At 38.5% G+C, this 11,752-nt stretch overlaps 1 protein-coding gene across 2 annotated transcripts; it reads right to left on the bottom strand.

Moving 5' to 3' along the window:
* Positions 1–290: 290 nt before the first annotated feature.
* LOC107716772 (uncharacterized) lies at positions 291–2,104 on the bottom strand. Of its 2 annotated transcripts, XM_016523325.1 has the most exons (4): positions 1,745–2,104; positions 1,340–1,622; positions 949–1,219; positions 291–874 (listed from the first exon to the last, which is right to left on the bottom strand). In XM_016523325.1, exons 1-4 carry the CDS (start codon positions 2,008–2,010, stop codon positions 711–713), a joined length of 984 nt encoding a protein of 327 aa, XP_016378811.1. In that variant the 5' UTR covers positions 2,011–2,104; the 3' UTR covers positions 291–710. The 2 variants fall into 2 exon arrangements, with proteins under 2 accessions (XP_016378811.1, XP_016378810.1); XM_016523324.1 differs by having other exon boundaries at positions 291–1,219.
* Between the last annotated feature and the right edge of the window lie 9,648 nt (positions 2,105–11,752).

The raw sequence follows: 11,752 nt of genomic DNA, 5'->3' as shown, positions 1-11,752 counted from the left end.
GGGCCCGGTTTGTCAAAACACTACACACAATTAACACAACCCTACACCAAAGTAGCACAACACTTCAGATCATTTGCAAAATGGAACACTTTTGTCAAAACTATACACAACTTTATAAAAACAATATTTTGTTACCATACGAAACACACACATTTCATATGACTTTAATCTTTTTGAACCAGTTACACACTGCTGTTGCTAACCTAAAACACTTTTAGCAAGTCTAATTCTCAGTGATTAGAGTACTGTAAATGAAGTACACAGAGAAAGTGCAACTATACAATAGTTCACCAAACACTACACAAGACCAATGCTGCAGACTGACGAAAATATCATTGATTTCTCTCCATATACCCAAATCAGTCAACATGGAGAATCACAACAAAACATGTCCCAGTTGTCATGCTACTACAGTAGTGTGCATAACACTGTTAGCTCAGCAAACAACAGACAAACGTAAAATACTGTATCCAGTACAGGTTACAATTACAGTAAATAACAACAACAAACATAAAAAATAATCTGAAAAAACTGACAATATTGTACAGAAAATACTACAGTAAACATACTATACATTATCTCTTCGCCTAGCTGGATCTGGCCAGAGAATTTCATCAACATCACAAGCAATATCCTCATTAGCAAGACAACGCGGGAAGAACCGTCTTGAATGTCGAATCCATCCTTGCACAGCTGCGGCGTCGACTTGGTCACAGGCGTCCTCCATGGCCTGAATGAGGGGTACCTGAGCCTGGGGCTGGAGATCGTAAACCTTCCACCGCCATGCAGAGAAAAACTCTTCGATAGGGTTTAGAAACGGAGAGTATGGTGGAAGGTATAGTACTGTCAACTGTGGATGGTGTTGAAACCAGTTCTGGACCAAAGCAGAGCGGTGGAATGACACATTGTCCCAGATGACAGTGTATTGTATCTGGTGCATTTCATTACCTGCTGTGACGATGTGGTGCAATCGGTCCAAAAATGCGAGAATGTGAGGTGTGTTGTAAGGGCCCATTTTGGCATGACGGAGGAGAACCCCATGCTGTGAAATGGCAGCGCAAAGGGTGATGTTACCCCCACGTTGCCCTGGGACATTGATTATAGCCCTGTGGCCAATGATATTTCTGCCTCTCCTTCTTGCTTTTGTGAGGTTGAACCCTGCCTCATCAATATATATGAATTCATGCAGGATTTCCTCAGCATCCATCTGCAAAACTCTCTGAAATACAGTGAAAGACAACATTGTGTAGTTCAGGATAGGTCTAGTATATTACAGTCAATGTAAAAAAGTAATGTGTGGAGTATGCAACATCACAGTGCTAAAGTGAACAATACAAACCTCCACATACTCATGCCGCAGCCGTTTGACCCTCTCTGAATTCCGCTCAAAAGGCACTCGATAAAGTTGTTTCATTTGAACCTGATGTCTTTTCAGGATGCGTGCCAGTGTTGACTGAGAGACCTGATGGACATTATTGAAAATGGCATGGTCACCGATAATGTTTGCTTGTAGTTCTCTGAGCCTGATAGCATTATTGGCCAAAACCATGTTTATTATCTCTCTCTCTTGTTCTTGCGTGAATATGGGCCCCCTTCCTCCTTGTCGTTCCCGACCCTCAATCCTATGTAGAGAATAATACATGTAACTTACTGTACAATGTCACAGGAAGGGGTATCACAAGTGCTGATATGGTGCATACAATAAGCGGCTGATTACTGTAACTGTAGACAGATCTTCTTTTACCTGTTTTCCTGTCGAAAAGTCCTTATGACAGATGCCACTGTATATCTGCTAAGATTTGGCTGAACTCTCAGTCCAGCCTCCCTCAGCGTCAATCCGTGGTTCACAACATGGTCCACTAGTGTTGCACGAATGTCATTTGATAAGTTTGGTCCTCTTCTTCTTTGTGCACGTTCTCCTCCTGCTTCAGGTCTTCCTCGGCCTCTGCCTCTTTCTCCTCCTCTGTGTACTCCTCCTCTCACCCTCACTCTTCTTCTGACTCCTTCCATTTTGGTTGAAGGCAGGTGAACCTACCTGCTGCATTTTTATAGTGCTTAAACCTGATTGGTGTGTCTACAATTTAGCAATCATGTGTTTGTGCACCTGATGGCTGTGTTTAACAGATTGGCTCATAGGTGTGGTAATTTGACAGTTAGTGCTTTGGAATTGCAAGGAAGTGACATCATGATTTACTTCTGTGTCTGATGTATACAAGTGTGTGTAATGTTTTGCAAATAGTGTGAAGCTGACAGTGTGCTTACAGTTGTGCAAATCTAGCCTTGTGTTTTGCTCCTTGAGTGTAAGGTTTTGCTAATTGTTGGAAAAGTTTAATTTTAGTGTGTAAGCAATCGTAAAAAACTGTAACATGAATAGCTATATGTTGGTTGTGGCGGAAATGGAGTATTACAGTTTTTCTGAATTGCTAAAATACATTTCTTGAAACCATTACTCATTTTCTCAAAACCTTTAAATTCACAAAACCTCTGACTCTTCCATCAAAATCAAACAATCACTGCAAAACCATTATACTTGCAATCAAAATCAAACGGTGTTCTCAGATCACACACACACACACACACACACACACACACACACGAGTCAATAAAATAAACACTACAGAGAATTCATTAGACACTACAGAGAAAAATGGAGAACACAGCATCCAGAACACTACAGAACAAATATATATTGTATTGAGTAAACAATTTTGCAATTCTGTAAAAAAAAAAATGTATAGTAATTGCAACTGAGTAAGGTGACTATATTCTATAGGCCTACTGTATGTACTGCAAGAATAGTATTGTGCTGAATATTGAAGAGTACTGAATGTTTGTATGTATTCAGCACTTGGATACTGCAAAAATACTGCAGTCCAACTGCAAAGGCCAAAAAGGTCAAATAAAACTCTAAATGAATAGCATGTTACAGTACACTCAAATACTGTTGTGCAATTGTAAAATCAGGGTCAATAAGAGTTTCATTCTGTCTCAGCATCATGTCTTTGTGCTGGAGTCTGGCCTGAGGACTTTGTCCACATCACAAGTAATGTTGTCTTTTTTGCTATACAAAGAGGAAAAACCCTCTGGTCTGACAGATCCAGCCTTGATAGCACTCTCTAAACCTTACTCTTTCTCTCCTCATCCTCCACTTCTTACATATACTCTTCCTTCTCTCCTTCTCAGATTGCTTCCATCTATTGTTCGTATCATCAATCAGTCACCTGTGCCACTTGTGCACTCTGAGCTGGCTCATATTTTGTACAGTTGGTTTGATCACATCATTAGAAACAAGTGTGAACAATTTTGAATCGTTGTGTGTAAACGATGATAACTGTGCTTTAGTTGTATTCAGTGTGATAAGTGTTTAAGTGAATGAGAATGTGTTTAGAGTTTTGCAAAAAGAGTGCATGAGATTTGCTATTAGAGCCTAACTGCCTAAACATGTTTAAGGTTTAGCAGAAAGAGTGCTTTATTCGGCAAACTGGTTTAAGCTAGTGAGAATTTGGTTCAGAGATTGGGGTTTAGTGTTTTAGCAATTCAGAAAAACTGTAACTGAGGAACAGAAGTAATCAATGTAAATCATTTATAAAGTATTTTCATAAATGTTTTTTCCACTGTTTATTTAGATCATCAATAGTATCAAAAAAAGGACGAATCCATATTTATATGATGGATTTTCACTTACGACAAATTGTTTGTGGTGTTTCTCATTTGTAAGTTGCTTGGATGTCTGCTAAATGGGGAAAAAAATGCCAATTTTAAGAAAGAAAGATAAATAAATAGATGGATGGATGGATGGATGAATGAATGACTTTAATGTGACCTTAGTATAACAAGATTTGTATAAAGATTTGTATGTCTGTGTAAAAATATTGTTTTTTTATTAAAAATCAAACTCTAGGACATATGTACCTGTAGTTGAAGAAACACTCTTCTCCAACTTCTTCAAGTGATGCAGGTACGGAGGTCACTGAATTCTCAAGTGTGACACTGGACAGAAGTTACAGAGTCTGTGTAGACTACAGCCACACATAGTACACAAGAATCCATGGCCAGGCGCTTCCTGACAGCTAAGTCGGGATGAAGAGCGAGGGGTGCAAGGAGATAAAACAGAAAGATGGATAGAACCTCAAACGATTCGCTCAGTAGATGAAAGTGTAATTTATTACCGGCTACTCAAGGGAGACAGAATATTCCTCTCCTGCACTTTTCCCGTCATCTTGTGTCTGTTGGAGTGAGGGATGGGAATATGTTAGAAAGAAGCATTTTCAGGGTTTTTCTGAAAGCCTGATGAGCTCTGCCGTGTGAAAGCATCACCAATTCGCAAGGAGGTCAAAGGATCAAGGTGGCCCCCATGAGAGCTGCTAAAGCATCTATTAATGCATGCATCTTTCACAACACTGCTGTAGATGAAGGATATTTCATCTGAAAAAACCCTGATATCGGAATTACTGTATTGTACACTCTTATAAAGTTTCCAAAAGGGTTTTTAAGTAGCGATGCCGTAAAAGAAGCATTTTGGGTTCCCTAAAGAACCTTTCATAATTTTTTCTTAGTTTGAAGAACATTTTAAAAATCTAAAGAATCTTTTTTTTGGAATGGAAAAGTTCCATGGATGTTAAAGGTTCTTCATAGATGCCAAAAAAGAACCTTTATTTTTTAAGAGTGTACCATGGATTTCCTGTTTGAAACCAAATTTTAGCCTTCTGAAATGTAACATTTACTGGCAGTTTGTGGTGTTTTTCTTTATTCTACTTTAAAAAATCCGTGCTTCCTCCCATAATGGTGGCATTTGAAAACAAGAACAAACACTTATACTACCTACAGTGACATATTTCCTATTATACCCATGAAAAATGTCTCTGTTTTAGAACCAGATGGTGGATGGCGCCTAGAAGCTCAAAAGTATCCATCACGTCGCTTAAAGACCTTCCCTGTCGCGTCTGCTGAAATCCGCAGGTATCTAAGGTGTAACTGGCTTGGCCAACCGCAGTCCCATTAATCTCCGATGTCAGTTTAGTGTTAGCTTCCTGAAACTGGCATAAATGACCTCCACGGTGGGAGAGCTCGTTTAGCCGCGGTGTTTCCGTGGTAGCCATCAATAAACAGTGGCGAGTCTCCCACCAGACAAACCAGCGTTGATGAATGAGAGACTGGGCTTAATTGCTGGGTAAATTAAAAGCTCACCATAGTGACAGAGTACTGTTGCACCGATATTTAAAAACTCATTAAGCATGTGGATGTTTCGTTTAGTTTAGAGTCAAGGAGAGCATTTCTGTCAGAATGTGACAAAGGACTGTGGCAAGAAATAGCACTGATAAATGTCACATGAGAGTTTTCTGAGGTGTTGATCAGGTTGCATTTACTCCTGAAGTGCTAATTATCGAGCTAAAAATCTAAGAACACATGCAGCCAAAAAGAGGTTTTACTCTTTTTTTTTTATCTTCTTACCTACCAGAATCTCTCCTTCATTCACAATCATCAACTTTTTTCCTCACAATTCCTACAATGTTTTTTCCTCGCAATTGCGAGTTCAAGTTCTAAAATATTCTAAAGTATCTAAAAAATATATCTAAATATTCTATTCTTTCAAGTATCTAAAAATACGGACTTTTTTCTCTGTATGTGTATGCGGTCAGGTCAGGTGTCTAACAAATTAGGAAAAAAATAGAACTGAGAAATGTAAACTCAAAAAGTCAGAATTGCAAGATGTAATGAAGATGCCCCTTTATATTTTCCCAATGAGACTTTTTATCTTGCATTTTCAATTGTATTCATTGTGATTATGATATTACAAACTGTGACTTTATGCTGCACACTGTTACTTTATTTCTAATTTTAGTTTATTTCTAAACTTTCTCTCACACACTGAAGCAAAAACAGACATCCATAGTCACCAAAATCTATGCACTGATCTCCTGAAAATGTATCAGCTTATATGGGGAGAGCAGAGCCGTTTACATCCAAACATTAATTTTAGGTCAAGTTTCAGAAGTTCATTACTCTTCTAATTTGAGTCTAATTGGAGGAGGATCAGTGTCGAGTGACTGATCAACTCCCTTGTGTGCTAAGAACCTCTCGCATGCAAAATATCTGCACATTAAAATCATTTCATGCTGATTTTCCTTCCTGCATCTCCTGTGCTGCTGAGCTTCCCTCTTTGTGGCTGTTATTAGAAATTATATAATGGAGCCTTTTGACATTTCGTCATGGTCAGAAGTCGTCATAGTTGGGTAAACGTCTATAGTAGTGAATGGGAACTATAATTTGTGCTTCCCATTTGCTCCAATAGCAAAAGAAAAAAATCCACAATAGCATTTCTGTGACACACAGCAGCGTTAACTAGTTTTGCTGCAATAAACTCTTAATTTGCTGCTTAGTAATAGCTAGTAGGTACTTGTTAAGTTGTTAAGGTGTGGGGTAGGATCAGGGATCTAAAATATGGTCATGCAGAAGGCATTAATATGTGCTTTATAATAAACAGTCAATATACTAGTAATATGCATTCTAGTTAATAGTGAGTATTGGTCTTTAAAATAAAGTGTTACCCAAATAATTTTTGCAAGTGAACTATTCCTTTAATATTTCAGATATTTTGCTCTATTGTCTGAGGCTTGGTAAAAAGTCAAGATTACTATTTATCTCCAAACAAACACATCATTATATAGTCCACCGTCCCCATTTTAAGTTTGATTATCTCATCTGATTACCAGCGTGATACCTGAAACCCTTAATATCTAAAATATGCCCTACAACTGAACGAAAACTAGGGCACAAAATAAATCGGCGACCAAGATGAAGAAAAGCACCAACCCTTGCGACCACATCTCAACACAGACTCCCATGAGGTTTCACCAATTAAGATAGCTCCCTGAGCAGGGGAGAGGTCTCCTGACATGCTGTCATGTAGATGGAGAGACTGAGTCATTACGGAGAGACAGTGTTCCTGGCTACAGACAGTGAGGATAGTGGCTTTAATTGGCAGAGCGTTTGTTTGGGAGTCCTGTCTGCTCGGCTTTCTTAAGGTTAGGACTGCAGGGATTTGCTCTTTATGCAAATGCCTCCCCAAATACGCAGTTGCAGCTGAGACTTGAGAACTATGTCGACTCTTCCATGACTCTGACATACCAAAACTAGTTCCACATAGTAGTCTGCGCCAATTCAAGACTCTTAAAATCTCAACACAATGGGATGTTGTCTTATGGAGCAATGACAGATGAGGGTTGATGCTTTGGAATAACCACGAAGCCGGTAAACGTGTTGCATTAAAACAGACCGATGACATGTCTGAATTGACCTGTGTTTCGCCTTCGAGAATTACAGGGTATATTAAAGCAGAGGTGGCCTTGATCGTTTGACCGTTTTTCTCTTTTTTGCCCTCTTTTTCAAAGGCTCGACGTTCTGAACTCAAATAAAGACACAAATATATTGGATCCGCCATCTCCGCAGGATCCCCGGATCAGCGCTATCTGAATTCAACGTCAACATTTGCTTTAGGTCCATATGAAAGACAGAAAGAGGAAATAAAGAGGGGAAATACTGTATTTCCTTTCATTTCAGCACTAGCATGTGCTCTCTAAGCAGCCATAGACTACCTCAGAGAAATATTTGCTTTAGAATTACCCACAAAAAGAAACGGCTGAGCCCTTTGAACAGACTGGTGCAAAATCTCTCTGATCAAACAAGGAAAGCGCCAACATGTCAGCAGATGCAACACAGGAAACACCGAGAATGGCGAACGTTAGCTTCACTTACAAGCACGGTTTGGATCAATGGATTTTGATACCGTGGTTTCTGTATACCTGACGGCCGGTCACCTACTCTCATAGCCTCAGGGTTTGAGTGATATTCACAGAGAAATCCTAGGGGGAATTACACAATGCAGACACTAGAAAATAGGATGATGCCACAGATGAATAACGTCTGACATGCATGTTTGATACGCACACACCGGGGTGATGCGAGGAACGTTATTTGAATAAACATTTCCAATGAGGACATTGTGTTTTTGTTCGTCAAATCGTAGACATTGGCTTAAGGCTAGTGAGATTGGTAAAGGATGTTGAGAAAACTGACATGGATTGGTCAAAGGTTCACTAGTTCCTCATATCAACTCAAAACAGACCAGCACCCCAGGCAGAAAGGACATTTTGCTTCATTGCAGGTTAAAAAAAAAGGAAAGAAGAAAAAACAACAACGAAGACGTGTACAAAGGCAACATCTGGTTTCATATTCAAAGGCTGTAAAGGAGATGGTGGGACTTCTGTTTTGATTTATGGAATTATTTGAGAGATCTCTCTCTCGCTCTTCCTACCTGTCCACATTCACATTGTCACTAATACGAGAACAAACCTCGTCACAGAGACAGAATCAGGCTTGTCTCAGATGATTGATGTTGGGATACGTATGGTAAGGAAGACACATAAAAAGGAGACAAACAGAACAACATCACTGACATTCTATTTTTGCCAGCCTTTTTTCTCTTTGAACCATGCTGTCTCCTTGAAAAAAATGTACGTCTTCTAAATGGTCCTAGCATTGTTAAACAAAAGTTTAACAGTTCTGACCAGAAATCAGACTGTTTGTGACTGTAACTGTAATCGAAGATCTCATATACCTTTTTTCGTTAAATTGCCATGGCTAGTCACCTTTGTAAATACTATCACTCATATCCATATCTATATTAACACAGAAGTAAACTGTTTGCTGTAAATGTGTGGGACGTATGATTCATAAGCTACTATAGGTAAATAGCTAGAATAATAACAAAGTGATGTAAATGGTGCCAAAACCATTGTGTTTATGATTATGATGTAGGGAGTGAAATTTAAAAGTATAAATAATGTTCTTATACATTGTGGTTATAATATCGTGAGAACAGCGCCCTGAATGCACCGAGGTGTTGTAGCAGAGGGGGGAGAGGAGATGCACGCTCGAATCAGCTGTGGCAACATATGTTCACCTCTGAAGGTTCAGTAAACAAGTGCTGTGTTCACCAGAGCTCCTCGTCTGTGTCACTTATTCAGCAGTGATGAACTGATGCACCGAACGAAGCCAAGAACCCACGAGACAGTGCGGGGTAAGAACTGTTAAGCACACGGTTGGCCCGCGCACGAACAAACACCGGTTTGCAATATCAAGCGGCATAACAGAGAGCTAACTGGAAGCTGTAAGCACGATGAACCCTTGCACATTCAAAATGGCTGTCCTAGCTCTTATGTCACAGCTCAGTTCTTTTGTGTTGGGAATACTTTAATCATTTTTATTGACAACCGAACCAGTGGATTTCTAGTTCCCATCATGCTTTGCATGGGACTCTTGAAATCGAGTGTTTCTTTATATTAGCTGTGCTAGTGCCCATTGAGCATATAGTGAAAAGACTTTTTATTTGCTCATCCCATTCATTACATTTAGTGAAAAAAGTTGTACATTACATTTAGAGTTCAAGTTAACATGGGCCATTGGATTCAGTTAATGTTCCTCTTCATTTATCTTTTCTCAGCTTAAACAGAACAATCATTATTTTAGTCAAAATAACATTTAATGTCATTTAAATTGTGCTTACACAAAACCCATTAGAGAGATCTTTGGGCAGTGGAAACATGGCTCATTTTATTTAGATGGACTTTTGCATATGAAAGGCTAACAACTCAACCACGATTTTATTACTTGGTGATAGAGCTTAAATGCTCCTTCCAGCTCAGTGAAAATGATTCAATCTGGCTTGCAGCTTGTCATGACAGGTTATATTGAGAGTACATAAACATATGGAGTAGTTATTAAATGAGCAACCACTGTTATTATTTACAAGGTCACAAAAATCTCGCACAGACAAATTGCTGGTGGGCAGGAACTCAAGTTTCAAGTCTTTTTGGTAGATTCTGCAGGAAAAGCAAACAATCCGCTAAGAAAGTATTTGACCAACTTTTTTAACAAGCAATAATTTATTGCGGATTAAAAAATGACCAAAAAATTCAAACTCGTATATAAAAAAATGAGGGATTTCAATTTGTTGTCCACGATGCACCATATCTCTTCCTAATATTTCATACGTGCTGCATTAGGACTCAGTCAGTCAAATCAGACACATTCACATTGTCACTAATATGAGAACAAACCTCGTCACAACGACAGAATCAGGCTTGTCTCATATGATTGATGTTGGGATATGTATGGTAAGGAAGACAAATAGAAAGAAGACAAACAGAACAACATCAGTGATATTCTATTTTTGCCAGCCTTTTTTCTCTTTGAACCATGCTGTCTCCTTGAAAAAAAAAATTAACGTCTGCTAAATGGTCCTAGCATTACCAAAAATCAGACTGGCTAGTGACTATAACTATATATAACTATATATATTGAAGGTCTCGTATACCTAGTCACCTTTGTAAATACTATCACTCATATCCACCTTACTTTTTAACACAGAAGTAAGCTGTTTGCTGTAAATGTGCGGGACTTATTATTCATAAGCTACTATAGGTACATAGCTAGAAAAATATCAAGGTGAAGTAAATGGTAAAAGTATTTGTGCTAAAACCAGTGCGTTTATGATTATGATAATAAATGTAAATAATAAGATAACAAACACCAGTTTGCAATATCAACCGGCATAATGAACAGCTAACTGGAAGAGGCACGATGAACCCTTGCTCATTCAAAATGGCTGTCCTAGAACTTATGTTAAAAATAAGTTGGAGAGTACTTTACAAAAGACTTTAGATGTTCACTGAAAAAAAACAACAACACATTTTTGCTACCTGTAGAATTTACTCAAGAAATCAGATCATGCAATCCAATTCTTGAGCATTTAGTCACAACTTACTTCCAATCGACTTCATACTTCACTTGGGAATAATTCAATCATTTTTATAGACAACTGAAACTGGACAGTGGATTTCTAGTTCCCAGCATGCTTTGCATGAAACTGGACTGCAAGCACAAATTTAGTGTTATTTTTTATTAGCTATGCTAATAGTGAAAATGCTTTTTATTTGCTCATCCTATTCCTTACATTTAGTGAAAAAGTTAGATTTAGCATGCTAACACGGGCCATTGGATTCAGTTAATGTTCCTCTTCATTTATCTTTTCTCAGCTTAAACAGAACAATCATTATTTTAGTCAAAATAATGTTTAATGTAATTTAAAATGTGCTTACACAAAACCCATTAGGGAGATCTTTGGGTAGTGGAAATATGGCTCATTTTATTTAGATGGACTTTTGCATATGAAAGGCTAACAACTCAACCACGATTTTATTACTTGGTGATAGAGCTTAAATGCTCCTTCCAGCTCAGTGAAAATGATTCAATCTGGCTTGCAGCTTGTCATGACAGGTTATATTGAGAGTACATAAATATATAGAGTAGTAATTAAATGAGCAACCGCTGCTAGTATTTACAAGGTCACAAAAACCTCGCACGGACAAATTGCTGGCGGGCAAGAATTCAAGTTTAAAAGTCTTTTTGATAGATTCTGCAGGAAAAGCAAACAATCCGCTAGGAAAATATTTGACCAACCTTTTTAACATGCCACCGCAAGCGATAATTCATTGTGCATTAAAAATGGCCGAAAAATTCAAACTCATATATAAAAACAATGAGGGATTTCAATTTGTTGTCCCCGAAGCACCATATCTCTTCCTAATATTTCATACGTGCTGCATCAGGACTCAGTCAAATCAGAGAGACGCAGAGGAAAAACGTGGGCAGGAAATACCACAGAAGCAGCACACAGAGTGGGGAACACAAC

The sequence above is a fragment of the Sinocyclocheilus rhinocerous genome, unplaced genomic scaffold (assembly GCF_001515625.1).
Source record: "Sinocyclocheilus rhinocerous isolate Xijiao unplaced genomic scaffold, SAMN03320098_v1.1 scaffold1441, whole genome shotgun sequence".
Taxonomy (NCBI): domain Eukaryota; kingdom Metazoa; phylum Chordata; class Actinopteri; order Cypriniformes; family Cyprinidae; genus Sinocyclocheilus; species Sinocyclocheilus rhinocerous.
The sequence above is the reverse complement of the archived record's forward strand: the minus strand, read 5'-3'. Positions and strand labels throughout refer to the sequence as shown.